We start from the raw sequence: 26,677 nt of genomic DNA on the forward strand, positions 1-26,677 counted from the left end.
ATTTGACGAGGAGCCCTAAAAGGATTAGAAGAAGCTTTTGTAAAGATCGCATTATTTTGTGCTTTCCAAATGCCTCCAAAGAATGCATGAAAAAAAAAAAAACACTCATCGACTTCCTAGTTGTTAGATCATCAAGTTAAAGCCATTGTAAGATCCCAACTAAATTAAAACTAAAAAGTTGGATCCTAATTGAAAGCGACATTTCTAGCCACGCGACTCTAACAAAGTTACTTTGAATCAAACGGTGTTCCAACATTTTAGTTTCTTTATTACACATGGGGCATAATGTCGCAACAAGAATGATAAGCCTCTTCCTTAATTCTTCCCTAGTTGGAATATAATTATTTCAAATTTTCCAAAGACAGATAATAAGCTTAAAAGGAAATTTTAGTTTCCATGAATTCTTCCATTTTCTATCAATTTGATTACGTGTATTCTTTCCCTTCCAAATATGTTTCCAAAGGAGTTGACTGCCTATAAATGAGTTATCGTTTGTAGTAAAGTTGGAACGCCCTTAACCTGACCTAGTTCACTAGGTCCGAATTTCAGGTGTTACTACACAATACTTAACAGAATATTGAAACAGTTGACTAATACTCCTAAACGAAAACAATTTTCTTATTATTTTAACTAAAGGCCTTAATATCTAAAAAAAAAAAGGAAAGTATAAAACATTGCATTAGACCTTTATCTAAAATTTTACAATACAACATTTATTAAAGATAGACTTTTAGGATGAAAGCCCATAATACAACACTTTTCCACTGTATGCATAACAACCCACTTCACCGCTACCCAGGCATACTCCTAGCATCGTCCCTCCTGATGCATTCTTTTACCACAATACCTAAAACAATAACAAATTTTTGTAAGTTCAAGATAACTTAGTGAGTTTTATCATAAAAATTACCTTGGCGGATACTTTATCTTTTTCGAAGAACATCTATGCTCAAACTACCCCTCTAAACCAATTACTTTCATTTCAAGCTAATATTATTACAGTTTCGGCATACACTTACATGCCAATTTTCATACTATTAAATTACTATTGTACCATTTAAAAGAATATACCTACAGAGCCCACTTTATAGAGATCAACTCTTCACACATACACTCATTCTAGAACACTTGTTCACTGATTCTAATCATTGGTTGATACATACATATTTGGAAAGTACTCACTTAGATTTGCATACCATCAATTTACTAATGAAGTCATACTCTAATTCAATATCATACAAATTCTCATTGATAATGTACTATATAGATTATCCAGATGAATCCCATACAACCTTATTACAGGACCCCAAATAATTCAGAAAATACGATGACTTGGTTTCCTTAAGATTCCAAAATAATGTATGATACTGTTCAAATATGGTGTATACCACATACTCAGATTTCAACACTATACAACACAAAAGAATTCAAATAAACAATTTATTATGTCTCTCAACTGTGAATACATCCATATTCAACACTAATAGATTCTCATGACGGTTATCCCTTCTTAGCATACAGATACACACTTCTCTACAAAAACTTCCTTAAAAACTTATCCAATTACTTTACACATTTAATTCCATCAATTAAATTCAAACATATCATAATCTTATCTTAGGAATATTTATTAAGAATTGTTAGGATTTACCTAGACTTACCATAAAGGCGGATAAGTACATTTTACCAGACAAATTTATCAGAGCACGTCGCAAGGGCCGAACAAAATTCGCCATAAGAGCATAATACAAAATTATGTGTTTACTGTCCCAGTAGGCTTTCACAGAAGGTGCCATGGGTTCTCCCTTATAGACTTATACATAAGTTCATATATCGCGATCTGCTCATTCGATTTACACACCATCGAAGGCTACACCATGAACATTCTTACAAACACATTTTGTCATGGGCCTTAACCACATGGTATTACACATTCATGTTTCGTGATGTGCCATTCCAGTCTTCATCTTATTAGAGGTTACACCATGAGTGTTTCCAAATCATATCAAGATGTCATGAGTCTCAACCTCATGGTCTTACACTTGTTTTTATATCGTGATCTACCAATCTGGTTAGCAATATAATTACCTTACTAGAGGCTGCACAAAAGGACATTTCTCATCATTTACTTACCCAAATGTATTTGCATTCCAAACTGACTCATACTTTTCGTATCTCAAACTTTAACTACATACTTGTTAATCAATATTCCTCTTCAATAGAACTTATTACATGTCATCATAGCAATTATCTCATCTTTACTATACTAGTACGCTTACCATATTATAGATATCATAATCTTCTATATATATTTTTTCTTCTACTTGAAAAGTTTACTTAAGAGAGAGATTTAGGGTAGAAACTCGCCTACTATAGTTCTAAGCTCTAGACTTAGATATTCTCCTCGAACCAGCAACAACAACTGCTTACAAAACATATGACCACCATTAAAACTCATTTTCATACAATTTACTATCACTGCAAACTCTGATAACCTTCATGCAAAGCCTTATACTTACCACTTACTGTTCATATACCATTTACAGACTCATTCTTTCAAAACATCTAACATGCAGAGCTGTAATACTTACCTAGAGATGGAATGATCACTGATTAAACTAAGAATTCTTAACTTCTAGTTTAATGAGGAACATATACCATTGGATTTAAAAAAAGAATCAGAAAGTACTCTCAAAAGAAGAAAAACCTCTCTCAGAACCCTCACACATATAAATATGACCCATCCTACCTAGTGAAACTTAACAAGTGTCACGCATTTTAGAATTTGTCTTCTTAATGGTCTATAATTTACTGAGAGAAATATAAATGAGAATCTCACATTATAAATATCACTAGTCTATCTAGTTGGTTCCTAACCAGGTTACTTTACAACCTAACTAGTATAGTATTTTAGACAAATAAGACATACTATACCTTTGATAATAATTCAAATCATACTTACCCCTTATTACTTAACATGTAAACTCCCTAACCTAGCCTAGACGTTTGGCTAGATTGAGAAGGCTGCATTAGTCACCGGAATGGCTAAGCTAACTTATGTTACTTTTTAAGACTTTAAATAAACTCATTTTAGAGAAAAACCGTATTTGCACTTTAAATAAACTCAATGTTAAACTAATGCAGCAAAAAAACCATTTTTCAAGTCATTTTTAAAACTTAGTTGTCTTATCGATTTGTTTTTCAAAAACGATTCATTTGCAATGTAGCAAATATTAGGGAAAAATGTCAAATTTTACTTAAGCCCAATATCATACATTTTTCAGTTATTATACTTGAGTAATCCATGCATGCAAAAATCTCTAAAAGAAAAGTTACCAAGCCACAGACTAGAAAAAATTAAAAATTACAAACCAAAACCAATAAAGACATAATAATATTGATTAAAAATAGTCCGAGGTCCAAGGTGATTCTCCGAATGTCGAGTCTGGTCCTAATTCCGAGGTTTTCTTGAAAAGTTAAACATTATTGAGGGTGAGCTTATGAAAGCTCAGTGTGAGTGGAACTGTTATTTAAACAGACATAAATATCAAATATAGTGAAACATATTAGCTTTAACATAAGAACACATAACCAACATTGGAATTTCATATCATTACATAGCCATTATCAAATTGATGTCAAACGGTCTATGAGCATAGGTCATCAGTCATTCGAGTAACAATCATTAATTTTGATACCATTCAATACAACATAATACAATATGTAGTATAAATCAATAACATTCGAATATGTCATGAGCATGATGCAATATAAAAAGGTTCTTATCCATACATCTGCTACACACCACAAGTTCCCTAGAACCTATCTGCCAAACTCTAACAAATGTGAGCATAGCTCGATGTGGGAAAACCACCAAATAATCAATAATGCAAAAAATCTGTCGGATATCAAATAGTGCGATACAATCGCCAATAACATATAATATGCGATAAAATCGTCAATCCCTACTCTAGCTGCAGTGCGCTGACTACATATAAATACAGACTTAATATGCCACCAATACTACATGAAACTCCTCTGTCAACCACAAGATATCCCATCCTAATGCAAATGCAATATGTCATACAAACTCATACATAATCATATCTCAATACTTTTCACATTTATTTGACATGTTCAACATACCCTCAATAATCACATACTTTCAATAAATGGAAATAATGTTCCAACTTTCAAATTACCATTAAGATGATATCATTCAACATTATACAATTTCACATACTTTTACGGTTTTTCTAATGTGCACGTATAGCAACCTTTCCAATATAACATAGCAAATTATCCATACAATTATATCATGCATAAGCTCATATATCAGCAAATCATGCTATATATAAAATCAATCTAATACCAAATAACACAATCATCAATCACAATACCATTCACACAGTCACACTGTCAAACTAGCAACTTTGCTAACATATTAATCTTTTAAGGCTCGAAATGTAACTGGTTCGATCACTCACAAAATTAATTATTTGGCTATTAAGTCAATCCAATCAGGAAGATAAATCATCAAATATATTAAAAAATTTATCATTTTTAATTAATTTTTTGAGTTTGGGACCCACACCTTATTTTTCGCTTTCTCATAGCACACTAGCGAATCTTCAAATTTTCCTTAATTAACCTTAAAAACGAACCTAAGTAAAAAATCAGTATAAATTTCATCAATTCATCTCTTAACCATCCCTTCAACACCTACTTACAGGTTCCAACCAATCGTCAAAATTACTACTATTTTTCGAATCCAAACTAATTAGATTTCTTACACTACTTTGTTGTGAATCGTGCGAGCGAACGTCTTTCGGCTTTACAGTTGATTTGGAGTGTTCCAGTCAGCACCTAACACAATTACATACTAGAAAATTAGTAGATAATATTGATTAAAATCTCTTATTTAATCAATCCATAACCTTTTCCCAATAACTTTGTCGAAACAACAAACTAGTTTACAATTAATTGCACTTACACTTCCTGAATTGTGAGATTCGAATGGCTAATTGATCAAGAACGTCTTTCCCTAACTAACATGTGATTAAAGGCTAATTAGAAGGATTCAAGAACTCAAATTAATGCTAGGAAAAGATGGGCAAAAACCAAGAAACAAAACAACCCTCATTCTTGCACATAGGCACACGCATCACCACCTATGGTGGCCAAATTCGAGGCTAATTTAAAAATAATTTAAAAATCCATTAAAAATATGGAAAAATAAATTTAAAATATTTAAAATTATCCTAAATTAAAGATCTGGAAATTTAGGCTTTTAATTGACAAATTAATCAACAAATTGAAGAAAGAAATCTTACACAAGCTAGTTGAGAGAAACGACAATGAAACTTTCTTGACAATGGTCGGGATTGATCTTGGGGTTCAAGATTTCAGATTTGGGGATGATTTTAATGAGAAAAAATATCATCAAGATGGTGGAGAAGATGTTAACAAATCTTGACAAAAAGAAAAAGAAAGATATGATAAAACTAGGTGTAGGTGACGATAACAATGGAAGAAGAAAGGAAAAAAATGAAGATCAAAGAGGAGAGGAGAGGGAAGGAACAGCTAGGATACGTAAAAATAAAATAAATACTGGTTATTTTGTGTAAAATTAACATTTATACCTAGGGTTACAAGGGTATGGATGGCACACACATTAAAAATAAAAAATTTTGTAAAAAAAATAGTTCTTTTGCATGGGAAATGATTTGAACTTGGGACTTCGATTTAATTTTCATGCTTTTTCATTTATCAATTAACCACTAGGCTATTTCCTTATTTTTGAAATTGTTTTTGCAATATTTATTTTAAAAATAAGATGTTTCACATACTAAGATTTGAGCAAAATTAGCAAAATAATAAAAATGGTAAGAGAGAAGGGATTTGAACTTAAGTTTTAAGGAACATTTCACTAACACTTATCCAACAAATCAATACCTCATTTATTCTTAAAAATGCATAGATAATCTCAAAAATTAGGGCATGACCACTCTTTCTTAATTCCCAAACCCGATTATATTAACCTCCGATTTTTTGGATGTTACGTAACACTATCTTTTCCTTTAAATAGAAGAATATCCATAAATAACATCTTCACTTGCTTACACAACAGTTACAATACACCCACACCTATGTACAAAAAGAAACATATGTGCAGACTACATTTCGCCAAACAATTATTTTTCCATTATACGCCAAAATCTTAAGTCTGCCAAACTTGGGGAATTCCTAGCTTTTGAGAATTCCAATACATAACTGAAACCTAACTATTTGCGTCAGACGTATACCACTAATTTGGATAATTTAGATTTTGGCAGCTACTCACGTAAATTCAAACATTACATAATTTACCTTTTTGACAGATGTCAAATTTGTATTAGAGAATCTAAATAGTTTTCACGAAAAAACTTCTTGCATACGCTTGTTTCTATAAAATAAATACTCAATCATCCCTTCAAACACTTTTGCTAAATCAATCCAAACCCTAACTTTTTCTCAACTTAATCTTTCTGCCTTCTTTATCTCCAGTCTCTACTTTCTCAAAAGGTAATAATTTTCTCTTTCATTTCCTTTTTTTTTTCTCTTTTTTTATACAAAAATGGTCAAGACAAACACCAAAGGGAGGAGTGAGGCCAAAGTAAGTGAAACGAAATTCCCAGAAATCCCTTCTCTTTTAGACCTCAAGGTCCCAATGATATTCCACTACGCGTGGAAACTCCTTATGAATGTAGTACTACCCATGATGAGATTCATTGATATTTAAGAACTTGGGGTCTTCTCCACCCAAATTTTGCCTAAGGCGTTCTTAGCACACTTGTCATGGGCTTCAATCTATGACCTGTAACACTACTATTTTTTTTTCAATCCAGCTTGCTTGTTCAAAAAGTCTAAAAGATGATAAGGCTGCCCCAAGTTCAAATTTGTTGATTCACATAGTTGATTGGAGTGTTTGAATTGTATTATCTATCTTTTATTAATTATTTCAATTATTTTTATTTTAATTCCTTAATATATTTCTTCTAATTTCTTTATTATTAGTCATAAATAATCTATCATATTAATAAAAAAAAACTCATTTCATTTCAAAATTTTTTCGAAACTAAAATTTCAAAATCAGACTTCATTTTCTTTAATCAATTTCAACTCCAATCCTTACAATTAAATATCAATATCTTAAGTTATGTTATGGTCTGTATAGGATGTCAAACTATCCAGAGCGATCTAAGCTATCCACAGTCACTAAAAAAATTAAAGCAGAGCCTATTGAGGATAAGGTGTTGGAGCTTAAATCAATGATGCTCAAATTTACTAAAGCAAAGAGGGATCGCAAGCAGAATGAGTTAATGTATGTAGACATAAATATCACAGGTCAAAGAAAGTATGCTCTTGATGATATAAAAGCATCAAATCTATTCATATAAGAGAAAGTCAGGGGTAAGTTTGGTCTCTTAGTGTGCGAGTCAACTAAAACAATCAAGACTTAATTCTAAAGAGGTCTCGACTGTGGGAGTAACACCAGGAGTTGAATTACAAATCAATCAATAGAAAGGCAAAAAAATTTCGAGGCAATTCACTTAGATGATTACGACTTTATTGTTGGCTTGAATTTCCTAGACAAGGTTAATGCTCTTCTAGTTCCTTTTGTCGGTTGCTTATGTATCTTGGATACTCAATAACAACAATGCTTTGTGTTGATGAGTTGAGACACGACAGGCAGAAAAATGTATTATTGAAAATCCAACTAGCTAAGGGTATTTCATATGGGAGAAACATTAACTTGGTAGATCAGAATGCTAAGGATATCTCCTTAAAAATGCTAGAGATGCGAAAAACTGATGTAAGACCTGTGGAGTCATTAGAGGGATTACCACATAAGATAGAGGTGGGTTGTGCATAAGACTTTGGGGGTAAAGTAGTGATGCAAACTGGACAAACAATACAAGTAAATGCAATAAGTGAACAAGTGAGGTATATCTCAAACACTTTGGTAGAGTTTTACATTTTGACTTATCGTTGGCTTGGCAAAGACACAGGAACCCTTTTAGAATTTTGAAACGAGTAAGTCGAGGAACTTACAAACCAAAGTTCACTTATTAAATGAGACTCATTTGACCTACATGAACTAGGTCGATTCGTGGAACCTATGGAGAAGCCCATCTACTTGAAGCTTTGGTGGGCCAGTGAAACACTCTAGTAAAACTAGAGTTTCCAGGCTAAATAGTGTAAATCCTAAAAAGATAAAGATTGTATAGAATTTAAATCCCTTAGGACTCTCAATTGTAGATAGGCTCTAATCTCGATCGTCGATGTAACTTAATCTGTACTGTTGGTTTTGAGAGAGCTCAATTGTAATAAGAAGCCTTCCCCCTCATTTGTATTCACTCAGTTGTAATTTTTCATAGTAATTAAATATTATTGAGAGCATTTACTCAAACACTTGGTGTGCGCTATTTTTCTGTGGCTTTTTGTTCATTCTTAGCTTCTTTATTTTCAAGTTTGCTTCCTCTTTGCTTTGATGTCTTAGAGAAATTCTGTGAGAATTTGCAAGTTTCGAGATAAAGGTTGACTTAGGCAGATTTGAATCCAAGAAATCGCCTGAGGTCGTACGATTTGTTAGACTAAATATCTAGCCCCATGACATGGACCTACACCAATATGTTCAAATGGGTTTTCTTATTATGTGATATTTCTTAATTCCTATACTCATTATAGTTGGATCCATTTTCTCAAACACAAGTTCCAAGTTTAAACTGTTTTTATGGAGTTTCAAAAGTTTGCAGAACAACACATTAGTTGCAAACTTAAAGCTTTTTAGTTAGATGGAGGAGGTGAATTTCGTTTGTTTTGTTACTTCTATACTTGAAGGCTTATGGGATTCAACAGCAAGTCTCATGTTCTCATACTTCTAGAAAAACGAGTTGGTTGAGATAAACATAGACAAGTGGTCGATATTGGCCTTCCAATGCTTGCTCAAGTTGAAATGCCTCTTTCTTATTGGAACGATGCGTCCTCTACTATTGTGCATTTGATCAATAGACTTCCTACAAAGGCATTACATGGAACCTCACCTTATGAAAAATTATTCCACATCAAGCTTGATTACAACTATCTTCAAATATTTGGGTGTCTCTGTTTTCCATACTTGAGGCCTTTTAATGCTCAAAAATTGTTTTTCACACTTGAAGCCTTTTATGGCCTAAACACACTGCTATTGATGGTCAACAATTTTCAGATTGCATCTGTATGGAAAAGTTGTTGGTACCATATGATATGTTTGTCTTACCAGACTAGATATTTCTTACAGTGAACAAAGTCAATACATGCTATTCACTTACTTGAGGCCTTTTATGGCCTAAACTCTATGCTATTGATGGTCAACCATTTTTAGATTGCATCTGTATGGAAAAGTGGTTGGTACCCTACGATATGTTTGTCTTACCAGACTAGATATTTCTTACAGTGAACAAAGTAAGTCAATACATGAATATTCCTTTGGACGCACACTAAGGATTGTTAAAAGGATTCTCTGGTACCTGAAAGGAATAACTGACTTTAGTCTCTTTTTTAGATCTACAGAAGTTATGAATCTCACGTGCTTTGTTGATATAGATTGGGCTGCCTATACTGATGATCGGCATTTGACCTCTAGCTATTGTATCTATATTGATGATAATCCTCTTAGGTGGTGTCCTAAAAAAGAATTAGTGGAGTCCAAATCAACCTATGAAGCAAAGTATAGAAGCCTTGCAAGAGTTAAACGTGGGTAGAACAATTATTTGTTGAGCTTAGAGTAATCATCTTTAGTGGTAAATCGAGTACTAGGTGTGACAGTACTATTATTGTCTCAATAACAGCTAATCCCACACATCATGATCGTGTTAAACATGTGGAGATCAACTTACATTTCGTTCAAGAAAAAGTTTTTGATGGCACGTTGCTGGTTAATTTTGTCCCTTTTGAGGAACAAGTGAATGTCTTCACTCAACCTCTTCCACCATAATCATTTGATAGGTTACGAGTTAAGTTGGGAGTCTTATCTCCCATTTAGGAGGAAAAGTTAGGGAAATACTATAGTATGAGTCAAAGAATCAATTTCACTTGTTGACTGAGTCTGCTAGTTTTAACTAGCTAGTTATTGATCTGTTACTAATCAATTAGTTCGTAAAATAGTTAGCTGGTTAATTAGTTGATAAGTTATCAAATCTTATCACTTGTACAAGTGTATAAATGTGAGATTTCTGAGTTGAACGGAAGAAGCCTTTGTGCTTCTAAATACCTCTCTTGTTCATCATTGTTTTCATTCTTAGGGCTAGTTCGTCATTGCTTAAAAAAAGCACTTTTGAAAGAAAAATTGTGAAGAACAAGCTGCTTTTGGCTGAAATTTTTTGCTTTTCAGAAGTGTTTTTGAAAAACACTTCTGAAAAGGAGCTGAAAAAGAGAAACTAAAAATTTTAGCTTTTCTTCTCCCAAAAGCACTTTTGGTGCTTAATTACTTTTTCACCCTTTCAATAACATAGTATTTTTATTTTTTTTCTTGGTGCTTAATTACAATTGTGTTTAAATCATTAATTAAAAATAAAAAAAATATTTTTAAAATACTAATTACAAATATTTAATGGTTATATTTAAATATTTAAAATTTATATTTCATATATTAAAATATTAACAAGTTATAATAATTTTTTTATATTGTTACTAAAATATAATAATAATAACTAATTTAAATATTATTTAAATGTATATTTGTTACTTGATAATAACATGTCTAAAATGGACATTTTATTTCTCAAAAGTACTTTTTGACAACAATGCTAAACACTCAAATTTTAAACCAAACTTTTCAAAAACACTTCTTAAAAGTATTTTTCAAAAGCAATGAAGAACTGACCCTTAGTGTTTGCTTCTTCATTTTAGTTTTGTTTCTTGATTCTCATGGTTATTCTAATAGGTTCTATGGGTGAATATCCTTTGATCACCAATGGAAATTCGAATTGTTGGAAATTGATATCCCAAATATTTTCAACTTGAGTCACGATTATTTCTAAATCAGAACTAGCAAAGCATCAACATAAAGAGCTACTTTTCAAAATGATGTTTGGACAAGAATAGCTTGAAAACTGTCCATTCTGCTTGTAAATTCTACAAATTTAAAATTTTCTTCCAATTATTTGAACATTCAAGAAAACGTCTGGGCTTTGTTTAATATGCACATGCACAATGACAAAGATTGCATAAAAAATATCCTTCTTTACTATTAAAATATTAATATTTTATTTTTCTAAAGAGTAAGAAAAACGAGTACTATAAAAAAGGATGGGTTGTGATTTGTGAATTTATGAGCTAAACCCAGTCCAGCCAATTCGCAGGCAGCTGGGACCCTTGAGCCATTAACACCAATGGTATTCAAGAAACAGCCAACCAACAACAGAGATGTGAGCCTAAGATAACTTTAGGTCAACTCTTCCCCCCACTCTCTCCCTCTCCATATGCCTCGTAAATTATCAAACAAATGGAGCCGTCAAGTTAGAAAATCATATAATATGATCATTAGGATATTATTAATATGCCCTTTTTTTCTTTCCTTTTTTTCTAAAACTCCCCAACATATACTGTTTTCTAAATTCTAACGTGAATAACAAGACAAGTTGTTTGGTACTTGCCTCCTTATAGAGCTTGAATTGTACACATAAAGGACATAGCTGGCGAGTTCATAGTCTAACTTGCTTAGAGTCCACTTCCTCCAGCCAAGTGGTGTCTACTGATCCCGACAGCAGAGCTAGTCCAGTGCTCGACATATCTATCTATCCTCAGACTCTGGCACGGCAAGATCTGCCTACTAGGTATCACAAAACATCAAGACATATATACACAAACTAAGCATGTGCATGTATCTTCCTTTTGATAACCGGGGTTACCAGCATTTGATCCTTGATCACTAAAAAGCTATATATATAGCACTCTAGCAATAAACCACACGATACATTAACAAATTTCTTTCAACAAGCTAATAACAAAAGTTTTTTCCTAACTTCTGACAAATGTGTATTATGTACTCATCAAACTCCCTATATATTATTACTAAGAATTGAAGTGCTCGGTATAAGATGGGAACACAAATGTTAAAAAGAAAGAATTACCTCTGAGGCAGCCAGTGTGCACTGCCAAGAGTATGAAACCCTTTGGCCAATATTTTCTCATTTGTTTTTCATATTTTCTTTTCTTTTCGCGCTTGAGGTACTGTTGAGAAAAATAAACACATATTTCAACTCTGATCTTCTGAGTTGGATAGATCTAACTGGATCCTTAGTTGCAAATGAACCTGAATGATCAATGCCCCCCGATAAGAAATTTGAAGGTAGTTACTGTAGTGAGACGCACCATCTTCCCCATTTATAACCACCTCCAAAACATTTTTGTGCCCATAAAATGCAACAGTAATTTGAGAGGTCTAGCTAGTCACTGTCAATGCAATGTCTGTCTGAAAATAGGAAGAAAGAAAAGGTGTTTTAGTAACACCAATTTGCATTTGAGACGGAGAGAGTGGAGAGTTCAGTCATTACCTGATGGTCTTTTCCCTTCCATAGCTTCTTTCTTCTCCTGGCAACTAGAGCAAAGGAAGGGACCATCCCATGGACATACCTTTACCAAACTAGAAGTACCAGCATGAACGGAACTACCCTCTCCAGGTTTCATTTCTATTTGACAGACTGCACACATGAACAGCTTAAACATGTTGCACACTGGGTATTTTGTATTCAACCTGCATCCAACAAAAGAGTTCCTCGTGAGATGAAAGTAGAAATTACTTTATCATGTCTTCATTTATAGCAAGCTATGCTAAACAGAATGTACAGATACAAATGATTTATGGGTCTGATGCTTGATCTGACAATTGAAGTACAAATTTAACATTTTAATAAATAGAAGATCCTCATAAGCATTAACCTTTCTGAAAGCAAAGCAGATCCCTCCTCAAATAATTCCTCCACCACATCTGGCTCCATGTATTCTTTATCTTTATAAGAGAATGATTCGGAAGGCTTCTTGCGAAATAATGACATCAAAAGGTATTTTACTGGCTTCTTTGGTGGTGGCGACGGAGCAGCTGGCTTCTCTTGTGGTAAGATATCAATAACGATGCAGGTTGTATCATCTCGAAGACCATTTGCCTGCAAAGCTTCCTGTTCATAGGAGACAAAGGAATCAGAAGATAATGAGAAAGGCAACAGATACTAAAATATAGCAAAGGCAGAAGGGCATAGTGCTCCCAGCAGCAATATCTAAAGAGCAGAGTGCAGACAAATAAAATTCAGGATGGTACTTTCACAATCTGTGCAGCTGCTGCTTCTGGTGGCATTCCACGACAAAAATCAAGAGCTGCTTCAGCTGATAAGGCATCCCAAACACCATCACTAGAGATAATCAGCCTACCACCAGCTGTAGACATCTGCAGAAAATACACAAGCGGGTAAATTAACTTGTTAATAACAGTAAAAAAGAAACACTAGCACTCTCAATCAGTTAGGAACATTTCCAAAGAAAACTGATTAGAGTAAAAAAAAAATAATAAAGAAAAATTGAAAAACCAATGTGCAAAAGCATTTCAATTGTGAGTGAAGGCAAATGAAGATATGAACTTAATGCCTCTACTAAATCCTTCAATGATCATGAATTCGGAAAATATATTGGTCCCAAGCTCAAGGAAGTCCATTACAGCAAAATTCATTCCAAGTTTCTTAGTACAGTGGCATCAGGAAAATATATATTAATATGGTGCTCTGAAAGGAACTGTACAAAATACAATATTCAAGCACAGAGTAAGCAGTTCAATCCAGAAATTAAGATAGGCCAACTAACATATATCAAATGCAGCGTGCATGAGGTGTATGAGAGACAAACCTTTATTTGCTTTATGTATGGAACAGGAACAATGAACTCCCCAACATCCCTATCGCCAATGGATCGTGAAAGACACAAGCCTCCAGGCCAACATCTCAAAGGACCAATCTACAAAATAACTTTACCATTAAGTCACCAGCTTTGATCCACAAAATTAATCAAAAACAGACTTTGTCACTGACTGCAGATGCTGAAATTCTCTACAGGGAATCATATAATTTACAAGCATATCAGTGGCATGTTTTTAGAATCTGCATCTAAACATTATAGATACAGAAAAGTTGTTGCTAATTACAATTGTTGCAGCTATAATTACTAAGTTTTAAAAAAGGTGTTCTGTAATTCACATCAATTATCAAATAAGAGTAGTGTCTTTTTGATACACTTTTCCATAGAGTCATGAAATGTCTGAAACTAGCTTCTAGATTGTGTTTTCCTAGTGTTGTGGTTGCACATCCATTCACATGAATATATCTTGAGGGTGTTATGTTTCACTGCCTAGAAAGAAAAGGCTAAGAATCTATATAAACTTTGTTGAAACACCAAAAAAAAATGAGATGCAAAATTGCAATGGAAGAGAAGATACCTCTGTACCACAACCAGCATTTAATCGACCAATATCACCCCCACTAGCAGTGATTCGTTCCCTTCTAATAAGATGAAAACAGAGAGTAAGGCCTCAGTATTTAGAGAAACTTGCATATCAAACAAACTCTGTCATTAACTTACTCCTCTTCATTGCAATCAAGCCTATGATCAGCTGACAAGTAATACATTCCACCATTAGCTGAGTCAAATATACACTCGGAATCACCAACAGATGCAATTGTTATAACCCATCCTTCTATTATCACAAAGGTTACAGTTGTCCCTGATTTTTTTCCTGGAAAGAAAAGCATAACATGCATATCATTTACTAAACGTGGGTGAAAAGCCCAAAGAAATTACTACCAAAAACTTAAAAAATTAAAAGAAAATACCCACTTAAAAATAAGTTTTCTTCATCCCAATTGCTCCATTGGGGGGAAGAAATTATGTGCTTGTGTCCATGAACTTACCCAAATACTCCTATTTTGTCCAATGATTGTCCTATAAAACATATGCTATACTAAGATATGTTTACCAAAACAGCTCATACCTATCTTGTGGAAGTCTTTATCTGTTTTAACAAAGCCAGAAACCAAAGCCCTAGGCAGTGCAGCAACCCATTCATCTGTATTAAGATCCGTTGGAATAGCATTTAGGACATTATTAAGGAGATTCTCTTTAGTGTAAATAGCAGCTGCAGATCCATTGTGCCCATCAAAGAGCTGCAAAAGTGAAAAAAAATTTAGCAAAACCAACATATAAAAAGAGGGAAAAAAAAAAAAACAACAATGAAGAACATCAAGGAAGCAGCACTTTAAAAGATGATCTTTTCCACTCTAATAAGCAAATAAATGATGACAAGTACATCTGGGAAAACCAAACAAATTCTACAGAATAATTGAACCAATATGCCTAAAAGATAAAAGTTTGTAAATCTTTATATTCTAGTGATACAAATGACAGATTTCTTGGTGAATTAGGCGACTCCTCAAGCATTAGTATATGATTAGCATTGGTTCAGTAAAAATGGGAGACGGAAATTCATACCCCGAAAACTGAGAATGTGGTGACACCATTTCCCATTGTTCTTTGGCATTCCGTCTTAAGCAACGTAAAGTCCTCACCTTTCTTGCTCTGGCTCGCTAGTCCGTGTACAATCTCCGGTTTCTCTATCTTTTCATTTGATGATTCTCGTTTCAGTAGAACCGAAAGTGGCATTGGTTGATATTGGCCTCTCGAGGACATTGTTACAAATCCAAACACCAAGCCAGTTGCTAAATCGACTCCTCCAAAAACAATGCCTCTAATTATTCATCAATTAAGCCAGAATTCCTGAAAGATACACAATGCAATCAAATCCCATCGCAAGATAATCGAAAGTTAAATGAATCGATTAACGATCAACCAGAATATAAATATGTATAAAGAGATGAGACGCCAATGGCTAGGGGAAAATGAATATCGAGATCTTTGAGGAAAAAAATAGAATATCTAATTTACATAATAACTGAACGATTAGATTTTACATCAAACCAAATAGAAGAATCAAACTCAATGTAGACAATGACACATTATAGATATTTCTAAAATCTGCTAAACAAAAACCAAAAAAGGAGAACGAATCTCAATGCAGAAGGTAAAATGGAATTGAGAAGAATATAACAAAAATTGAAAGGAAGCGAGAAGGAGAAAATTACAGTGAAAAGAAAGAGAAATCGGCTGAGAGCAGCTGAAGAAGGAGATTACGCGCGAAAGAGAATGAGAGGGACGATGGCACCACCAGTTGAATTGGATTTGTCGCTGTGATTGATAAACACGGATTCATTGATTGTATCTCTTTCTTTCAGAATTTTCTGTTTTTTTTCAAACATCTGACGCGGTGAAAACGGTGCACTTCTACTTGAGTGGCCGCATTTAAAAAATAAATTATTGGTTTTCTCTTTAAAAAAAAATGAGTAAATAAAATGGTAAATTACACCATTAGTCATTAAATTATTGGTAAGTTTTCATTTTGGTCACTTGACTAAAAAAAGCTACAAATTGGTCATTGTACTATTTAAAAGTTTTCATTTAAGTCACTGTGCTGTTAAAATCGATGCTAAATGGCTTCCTCTGTTCACAATACAAGAAACAATCGAAAGCTCATTTTCTCCTTCTCTTCTACAGTTTAGTTTTTTTTCATGAAACGAAATTCAATTTTTTTTCTCCATTCTCCAATACTGATCGTCAAATCACCTTGGATCTAAGGTATGTTCTTATACTCATATATGGTTAATGATCCATCGTACTGATTGCCGGATCGTCACTTGGAGCTCACTATCAAAACTTAAAAAAAACTTAACTATCCAATAACTTTGTTATGGTGTTCGCCATTATCAACTTGCTACCCAGTTACTCGATTAGGACCGACCTGTAGTTTGCATAGTCTGCAACTTGCATTCACACGTGAGGAGTTTGCATCCTTTCATGAGCTCGCACGGGATCGGTTCACACCACCATGCAAGTGAACCTGCACATAAAGAACACGTGTTAATCCTAGAGTAGGGCATGTGTCGGCATGCATGGGGACCTACCTACGACGTCACATCTGGGAACCATATCATATAAATAGGGAAATTAACACCCTTTAGAGACAGACACACAAAAACACTCAACAATTTGGTGCGGTGAGCGTGGGTAGACTTCCAACCATTGGAAAATGAGAAAACCAAGATGACTCACCCTAATGAGAATTTTCTTAACAGCTTCCTATCAGACCAAGCAGGAAGTTCTGACACCGGCAACCAACACCGAGAAATGGATCTCTTTTTGGCTGGTTTGTTGATCGACAAAAAAACTTAGGCAACTCAGGCCAAGAAGGTGCTTCTAATTCATTTGATCTTAATACCCCTTCTGGTTAAGGGCCATCCTTCCCCTCTGACCAGGGAGCATTACCACGGTAGTTGTTTAGTTTACAGGAAAAACTAAGGTTAATGAAAGAATAGATGAATCAACAAAGCACCAGGTTTTAAACAGCAACAATTGCTTCACCAAGAGCTGCTAACGCAAAACAAAGAATTAAGAAGAAAGATTTCAACCATTCTGATCTGCAAAATCATGTCACGCCTTTCCAAGAAAAGGCTATCGGAGCACATGCAAAACCATGGTAGAATGAGATGGATGCTTTGCGTAGAGATGTCCAAGAATTACACCTTAATGTACAAGACATGGACTGGTTATTTTGTTCTAACAACCTTTTGTCCTTAGAAGTAGTAGTTGTGAACCTACCATCCAAATTTAAAATGCCAAAAGAGATGTTTGAAGGTAGCAAGGACCCCAAAGCGTATCTCATGCAATATAATGATTACATGAATGTATTAGGGGCTTCTAATGTAGTGAAGTGTAAATCTTTCTTGACGACTCTTAGGGGAAGTGCGAAGGACTGATATTTATCTTTCCAACAGGGCTCCATTCAGAGCTTCTTACAGTTGGGTCAGATGATTTTTGGAAGGTTTCGTGCCTATAGGACGATAATGACCACTCTTATAGGTTTAATGTAAGCAAAGTAAAGGGATAGAGAATCTTTGCAGAACTATGTGAAACGGTTTCATCCAGCCACGTTAAACACGAAGAATTTGGAAAACTAATGGGCTATTGATGCCTTCATTATGGGGGATCAAAATGAGCACAATGTAGTATTAATTTACTAATAATAGACTTTAGAGTTTGGCAAACTTATATGATAAGGCACATAAGTTTGCTGAGGTGGAGGAAATTAAAAGAGCATTTTCCAACACCTTTCAAAGGGATGGTAGGCAATTTAGGGGTCCTAGAGTACGCATGGCCAACAAGGTCCTCCTTTAAAGAGTCTAAATGTGGCGCTCCAAACCCAGCCGGAATGGACTAACCAAAATCTGAAATGTTACATAGCCACTTATGTGACTCTCCTTACCGATCAACCAATGACACCATAAAACCAACCACCACACCATCAAATCATGCTTAATCAAGAACATTTAGACATACCAATCTAAATCATGCTTCGACTAACATAATACAACAAAATATAAACATGGGTAAAATTTTTATTTTACACATCGAAAGCAAAACTTGTAATTTTTGAAATGTGGTTCATTCTGTGTCTTGGGCATTTTATTTTAAACCATTTGAGAAAATTTCAACTTAAAACGACATTTAAAACTCATTTAATTGCAAAACGAAGTTTAAGGACTAAGTTGTAAATTTTATAAAATATCCAGTTAAACCATTTTAAGAAAGTAAAATTAACATATTGAAGTTTAATGTATAAATCCATGTCATGTAAATTTCCAAATCATTTCATAGTGTTTAAGGCCTCAAATTTTATTGTGTAAAAATTAGGACTTATTTGCAACAGATACAAAACATGCCCAGAAATCTCTAAACATCATGTTGCGACCACATGATTCCCATGTCGCGATATCAAGCCCTTTTTGCGACATCCTATATGGCTCATCACAACATCGACTGGAAAAATGCAAAAAAATTGCAACATTTGCACTAGGCATTTTAACACTCAAGTACGCATACCAAATCAAGATTTCATGCTATTTTCCCTATTTTAACATATCATATAACTTACATAAAACATGTCAATCATGCTTAAATACACAAAATCATTCATTAACATGCTTTGGCATCCAAATCAGTCACACATGCTTCATGCTTTTCTAAAGTCTCAAATCAAGATACTCAACATATCAAGTTTGCATATATGGCAACTTAGAGTGCATTATAGGTACATACCTTATCATTTGGTCATTTTGCATCTGTCTAAGCCTTCAACACATCATTTAAGAAATTTTAATCGCAACTACAGCACAAGCATGCTATTTAACATATAGTCTAAGCATTCATTAAAAATACTTTATGCAATCATCCTAGCAATATAAACATCCACAAAACAGATATATAAGTCCTTAAACAGTCAATGAGAAGTCCATTTACAAATCCAAAATAAAAGTAAAATCTAGTCCCTCAAATTTAAACCCACATTGCTATGAACTAAAAACCATATCATATGAAAAATCAAGGTTCCTTTGCCTTTATGTCACCAACTTGCTCACCTCACCATTCCACACAAGTTATTTCTCTACAAAATTAGACACAAAAGTGTGTGAACTTAATCAAACTCAGTGAGTACTTAATATGCTACAATAAATCACAAACACAAGAGTTAAAAACAAGCATGATAAATACACTTATAACATAGCATCATCAAATACCATATCATAATGATACATTGGCATGTAAGGATGAAAATGCATATCAAAGTCTCTCATTGGATACACGAATCTCCATCACACCATGACTCAAAAGAGTCTGCATGTCCCAAGTAAGTGTAGTATGAAGCTAACACTCTTCAACACACCAACATGTCCTATGAATAGAGCAATGCTCTACACTCCTTTATCCCTCCACATATCCCACAAGCAAAACATATAAATGAGTACTCAAATACTATGGCATGCCAACTATATCCAATGTTTTCAAAGGTTCACAAGGCCAATATATCCATTTCACGCACACATTTTCTGGTTTATGCACACTCATATTTATCATCGTTTACCATGTTCAAACATTTAACACATGTTCATATAATGCACTACAAGTGCTAAAATTTTTCTAATTAAGCCAAATTCACTTTCATACCTGAGGTGTGTGCATAATATCAACTATCTACAAGGGATATTCAATCACATATTCAGCATATATATAATCATATCACACACTTAAACATTTCAAAACACAAGTAATCTTGTTTATCAACTAAGCAAAGCTCAAGTAAGAACACTTAATTCTAGGACTTATATTTGATGATTTTGATCACCTAATCCCTCTTTAACTCACTATTTTGTACATTAACTATAGCACACAAGATCACTCACATTAGCAACTAGCTTCCACAATAAAACTCAAGTTAGCTTTTGTTTACCTTTGTCCTTGCTTGTAGAGGCTCCCAAATGAGTTGGAACATTACATACACATAAACACATTACAAAGGCATTACAAACAACAACAAACAAGATTAATTCATTCTAAAATACAGATCAAAGCCTCTAGATCTCTATACCGAATACTTAGCTAGTTTTGTCAAAAATACGATTTCACCACTCAAATCTTGTTTCTAAACCTTAATTTTGATCATAATCTTCCTAAATATCATCTAATTACATATTTAAACCTTCAATTTTTTCCAATTACGTGGATTTCATTTTTTGGGAAAAATCAAGCCAAAAAAGCTTTAAAGTGAAGAAATCACTCAAATCTTTCAAAATTACTGAAAGATTTGTTAAATTAGGATTAAAAACCTTTTAATAGGATCAAAATAAGTTGAAAATATCTTTGAAATAATACGTTAACTTAATAAAATGAGATTCACCATTTTCAAGCTAAAAATCAACGTAAAATCAATTGATCTATTGAAATCATAATTTAATCTATTAAAATTTGATTTGAAATAACAACACACTCAATTTGATCAAGAAAAGTTAGAATGTTACCTTAATTTTGAAAAATCGATGAGCTATGAAGTTAATTCAAGTTTGAATGTGTGAAGAACTTTAGAGAAATTGAGGTTGAAAACTTGAGTATTCTTTAAAATTGAAAGGAGATTTTGTGTTTGGAGAGTTTAAAAAAAAAGGATGAACTAATTTCAGAAGAAAAACAAGAATTTTTGTTTGGCAAAATTTTTGAATAGATGAAGAATGGGAGAGAAGGAGACGATGGGTAGTTTAAATAACCAACCAAAATTTAAAATTTGGACATTTTCCCCTTTAACCAAGTACAATTTCCTCTCTTTCCCAAAATCGTCCTTATTTTTCAATTAAAATCATTTTCAAAATTATTTTCAAATCAAATCTCGTTTTTAAAATCCGTTTTAACCAAATTAATTCCCAAACACTTAATCTTAATTTATTAACCTAAATTTTTTTAATTCTAATTATTTTATTTGTAACACCTTAAACCTGGTCTAGACGAAAAAACCAAGTTTAGAAAGTCAAATGAACTTACCAGAAACAAATGCACTTAAAATCAATTTAATCGATACGTAGATAAGTCTTAAAACCATCAACTATTCAACATAATAGGACCATTAGATGACCGAATCTTGCATCCTCCGGCCACTTAGTTCTGGGAGGTTCCTAAAATTCATTCAGCCTAGTTAGTACGTTGCAACCTAGTGTGAAATATAAATACTCAATGTATGTAAAATAACACAGATATCATTGAGAATTTTGACATCATACCCAGTCTTATTTGATCAGATTAATAATTCATAATAGTTTTAGATACAGAATAGTTCAGATACATAGCAGATCAAATAAAAAATAGATTTAGATGTAAATATAGATACAAATGCAGTTATCCTACCCTCATCCACTACACACCATCTCCGACCAACACAATACACGAGTAAGTATATAATACCCATCCCGCCCTACGCACCTCATAGTGTCAGAATGTCACGTTGCAGTGTTTACAGTCTCATTGCCAGATAAGATAATTACAGGTGGTTTGACCACCAAATTAGTACAAAACACTTCCTTCAATTCATAATTCCTACCCCATGCAAATATAGAGAACAGATAACCAATATATATTACCTTATGCAGATACAATCATATAGTTCCAATATAATAGAGGGTTGAAATTCTTACGAATTTTCTCATACGTGTATGTAGAACTAGTTTATAATCATGATAAAGTAGATCATACAGTTTAGTTTAGTTCATGCACATCCTACAGATGACTTACACTCGCCTCGTACAACAATTATGGCATTAACAGAAATTTGGCGATTCAGGGTCACATGCTCGTGTGGGTGCCTGTGTAACTTCACACGATTTGGCACGTGGACATGTGGCTGCCTATGTACTTCTATTCACCAAGTTAGTGAGTTACACGATCTAGGCACACCCCCGTGTACCACATATAGTCTGGCACACGCCTGTGTCCTCTACCCGTGTGTTCCTAATACATAAATAATGAGTCACACAGTCTGAACACACATCCATGTGCTAGCTCGTGTGACCACTGCACCTTAATATCTCACACACAGCCTACCACACACCCATGTATCTCGTCAGCGCGTCTTAAATCCAAATTCATTTAGTTACACGATCCACCACATGACTCTCCACACAGTCATGTGGCACACATGATCTGCACACACGCTCGTATGGCAGCTTGTGTACTGTCAACTATCTTATTTCCAACGACAAAAAAACGTAGAAGAAGAAAATAAAATAAACAAAAAACAGTGAGGGAAAGGAAGTTAAATGTATAATGAAATTCATTTAAAATTCTAAGATCGATATTATCAGATAAGTGCAAAAAAAATATTCCTTAATACCCACGCAGAGATTCAAGCACAAGACCAATGAAACATATAGATGCTTAAAAATTGAACCACTAAACTCATCATTGAGACATCAACGCACAGAATTTAACTTATGTAACACATGCAAGTCTAAAGATCAATTAAAGAATACACAAAAATTCAAAAGATGTGACTCAAACCTCAGACCTTTAGTGAGGAACCAGAGCACATTACTATAGAAACACTCACATCTTTCATTGACACAACCTAATAAGAAAGCTCACATTTTTTAGGCGTTGCAACTCTCTCCCCTAAAAGAAAATTTTGGCTTCAAAATTTTACCTAATTCAAATAGATGCGGGTATTGCTGGTGTATCAGATCTTTAAGTTCCCAAGTGGCTTCCTCGGTACCGTGATTTCGCCACAAGACCTTAATTAGAGGTACAGTCTTCGTTCACAAGACTTTATTGTCCCACTTTAGAATCTGAATCGATTCCTCCTCGAAGGTCAAATTCGGTCAGACCGACATCTTCGTAACATCGAGACATGGAATACGTCGTGAATCCTATCAAGTTCAGGTGGCAGCTCAAGTTAATAAGTAATCGGTCCAACCATTTCAGAATATGATAAGGTCTGATGAATCTCGAACTTAACTTGTCCTTTTGTCTGAACCGGTGGACCTTTTTCCACGACGATACTTTCAAAAACACTTGATCGCCCATAGAGTACTCAATATCTTTTTTTAAGTCAGCATAGGACTTCTATCAGTCAGAAGTAGCTTTTAAATGATCTCGTATCAGTTTAACCGTGTTCTCAATTTCAGATACTAACTAAGGACCCAAAGCCCGTCGTTCACCTAACTTTGTCCAACACAGAGGGTTACAACGCTTACGACTATACATACACTCGTAAAGTGCCATCTGAATGCTAGATTGGAAATTGTTGTGATACGCAAATTCAGCTAACGGCAGGTGATCCTCCTAATTTCCCTTAAAGTCAATCGCACAACTCATAAGCATATCCTCTAGAATCTGAATAACTAGTTCAGACTGCCCGTCAAACTGAGGATGGTACATAGTACTGAAATCCAGTCGTGTACCTAAAGCTTCATGTAGTTTATTCCAAAATCGAGAGGTAAAATACAGACCCCTTTCCGTGATAATCTAAATCGGGACTATGTGTAACCTCACAATATTAGGCACGTACAGTGTAGCTAACTTCTGTAGTGAATAATTAGTTCTAATTGGAAGGAAATTGACATACTTGGTTAACCCGCTAACGAAATCCATTGTCGTATGCTCTAACTTCCACTAGGGAATCTTAACCCACTAAAGCAACCCTTAAGGAAACTGATGTTTAGCCATGACCTTCTGACACGTTAGACATTGAGAAACAAAAGTAGTCACTTCCCATTTCAAACCAGGCTACCAGTACAGCTCTCGTAGATCACGGTACATTTTATTCCCACTAGGATGCATAGCGTAATGGCTGCTATGCACTTCTTACAAGATTGATTGTCATAATTCATGGTCTTTAGGCACACAAACCCAACCTTTGAAGTACAGAACCCCGTCACTGTTCAAGCCAAATTCAGAAGCTTCACCAGACTCAACCTGACGAAACTGTTGAATTGAAGACTCATATCCCTCTGTTTAGCTCAGATCTGATCAGCCTAAGTTTTTTTAACTTTCAATACAACTAACAGACTCCTGTCATCAAATAAGCTCAATTGAGCAAACATCGCTCGTAGATCAGGCATCGCTCGATGACTAAGAGCGTCGACTACCACATTAGCCTTACCAGGCTAATACTCTATAGTACAGTCGTAGTCTTTAAGCAATTAAACCCATCTACATTGTTTAAAGTTTAACTCATTCTGGGTTAATATTTGAGGCTCTTATGATCAGTGTAGATAATATACCTCTCACCGTATAGATAATGCCTCCAGATCTTCAATGCAAACAAGACTACAGCTAGCTCAAGATCATGAATAGGATAGTTACCCTCATAAAACTTAAGTTGTCACGACGAATAAGATATTACCCTACCATCTTGCATCCGAACACATCTTAAGCCGACGTGCGACACATCACTGTAAACCAAAAAATCATTACCAGACTCAGACTGAACTAAAATAAGAGCTTGTGTCAGAACGGACTTAAACTTCTCAAAGCTCAACTGATTCTCCTTAGACAACCTGAACGGGGCGTTCTTATGTGGTAACTTAGTCAGTGGAGATGCAATTAAGGAGAATCCCTCGACAAATCTCCAGTAGTAACCTGCTAACCTGAGGAAGCTTTAGATTTTGGATATATTCTTTGGTTGTTTCCACTCAACTACAGCCTCAATTTTCTTGAGATTGACTCGGATTCCCTTGGCTGTCACAACATGCCCCAAAAAGGCAACCAGAAAACCATAACTCGTACTTACTACACTTAGCATACAGCTGTTTCTCACGGAGTGTCTGTAGTATGATACGAAGATGCTTGTTGTGCTTGGTTTCAATCTTTGAGTAGATCAGAATATCGTCGATGAACATTACTATAAATCGATCCAAATAAGGTTGAAATACTCGATTCATCAAGTCCATAAATGTTGTCAGGGTATTCGTTAAGCCAAAAGGAATAACTAGGAACTCGTAATGTCCTTAACGAGTCCTAAAAGCAATCTTGAACACATTTATCTCCTTAACTTTGAGCTAATGGTAACCAGAATGGAGATCAATCTTAGAAAACATAGAAGCTCTACGGAACTGATCAAATAAATCATCGATTCTTAAGAGCGGATACTTGTTCTTGATTGTTAACTTATTCAGCTGACGGTAATCAATACACTCTCTCATTGTACCGCATTTCTTCTTAAAAATAGCACTGGTGCTCCCCACGAAGACACACTCGGTCTAATGAACCCTCGATCGAGAAGCTTCTGAAGTTGAGCTTTCAAGTTAGTAAGCTCTTTCGGTGCCATGTGATATGGTGTAATCGATACCAAAGCTGTTCCAGGTTTCAGATCGATACCAAACTCAACTTCCCGGTTTGGTGGTACACCCTGGCAACTCGTTGGAAAAGACATCCGGGAAGTCACAGACCGTTTGAATGTAATTAAAAGATACCTTAGTTGAAGCAGAGTTAGAGATGAAGGCAAGGTAGGCCTCACGCTCTTTTTGGACTAATTTCTCGGCTACTAAGGCGAAGATTACATCTGCAACATAATCTCGACACTCCCATATCATCACTATCTCACAATTTTCATCCGTTCTCAAAGTAACCCCTTAGAGGCACAATCGAGAATGACTCGGTGTTCGACGCGTCAATCCATTCCCAGAATCAGATCAAAACTCCCCGAAAGGTAGTTTCATCAAATCAGCTAGAAATGCAACCTCTTCATTCTCTAATGGTACACTTCTGTAAACCTTGTCAACCCGAACGGACTGATCTAGAGGACTAACCATAAAAACCTTGCTAGCAGTATACTCAGTAAAAATATTTAATTTCACAGATACAGTACTAGCTATGTAAAAATGTGTAGAACCTATATCAATTAAGGAAAAATATGGTATAGAGTAAATAAAGAACATACCCGCGATAACATCGACGTCATCCTTATCCTCATGACACCTAGTCACGTACACAAGTACAGGCTGATATGCTTCAGCCTGAGTTGCACCTCTGTTCGATGCTCGCTGACCCCTACCAGAACTACTACCACCCCTACTGGTATCCCGACCTCTAGATGTTTCTAGAGTTACTCTCGGAGGCTAAATAGTACTCGTAGTCGTAACTGGTGTCGGAGCTAGCATCTGATCAAGTCAATGAGGGCAGTCTCGAGCTT

At 34.6% G+C, this 26,677-nt stretch overlaps 1 protein-coding gene across 4 annotated transcripts; it reads right to left on the reverse strand.

Annotated features, from left to right (window-relative positions):
- Window positions 1-591: 591 nt before the first annotated feature.
- Window positions 592-16,397, reverse strand: LOC107910741 (probable protein phosphatase 2C 12). Of its 4 annotated transcripts, none has more exons than XR_001687769.2 (12): window positions 16,203-16,385; window positions 15,553-15,837; window positions 15,056-15,227; window positions 14,647-14,800; window positions 14,504-14,567; window positions 13,918-14,025; window positions 13,340-13,465; window positions 12,964-13,199; window positions 12,579-12,778; window positions 12,338-12,496; window positions 12,156-12,255; window positions 592-847 (listed from the first exon to the last, which is right to left on the reverse strand). XR_001687769.2 is itself a non-coding variant. In XM_016838711.2 (10 exons), exons 2-10 carry the CDS (start codon window positions 15,748-15,750, stop codon window positions 12,471-12,473), a joined length of 1,284 nt encoding a protein of 427 aa, XP_016694200.1. In that variant the 5' UTR covers window positions 15,751-15,837; window positions 16,203-16,397; the 3' UTR covers window positions 11,997-12,470. The 4 variants fall into 4 exon arrangements, 1 of the variants encoding a protein (XP_016694200.1); XR_005910621.1 differs by adding an exon at window positions 4,794-4,866 and having other exon boundaries at window positions 12,156-12,496; XR_005910620.1 differs by having other exon boundaries at window positions 12,156-12,496.
- Between the last annotated feature and the right edge of the window lie 10,280 nt (window positions 16,398-26,677).

Source organism: Gossypium hirsutum, chromosome D02, assembly GCF_007990345.1.
Source record: "Gossypium hirsutum isolate 1008001.06 chromosome D02, Gossypium_hirsutum_v2.1, whole genome shotgun sequence".
NCBI classification, from domain to species: domain Eukaryota; kingdom Viridiplantae; phylum Streptophyta; class Magnoliopsida; order Malvales; family Malvaceae; genus Gossypium; species Gossypium hirsutum.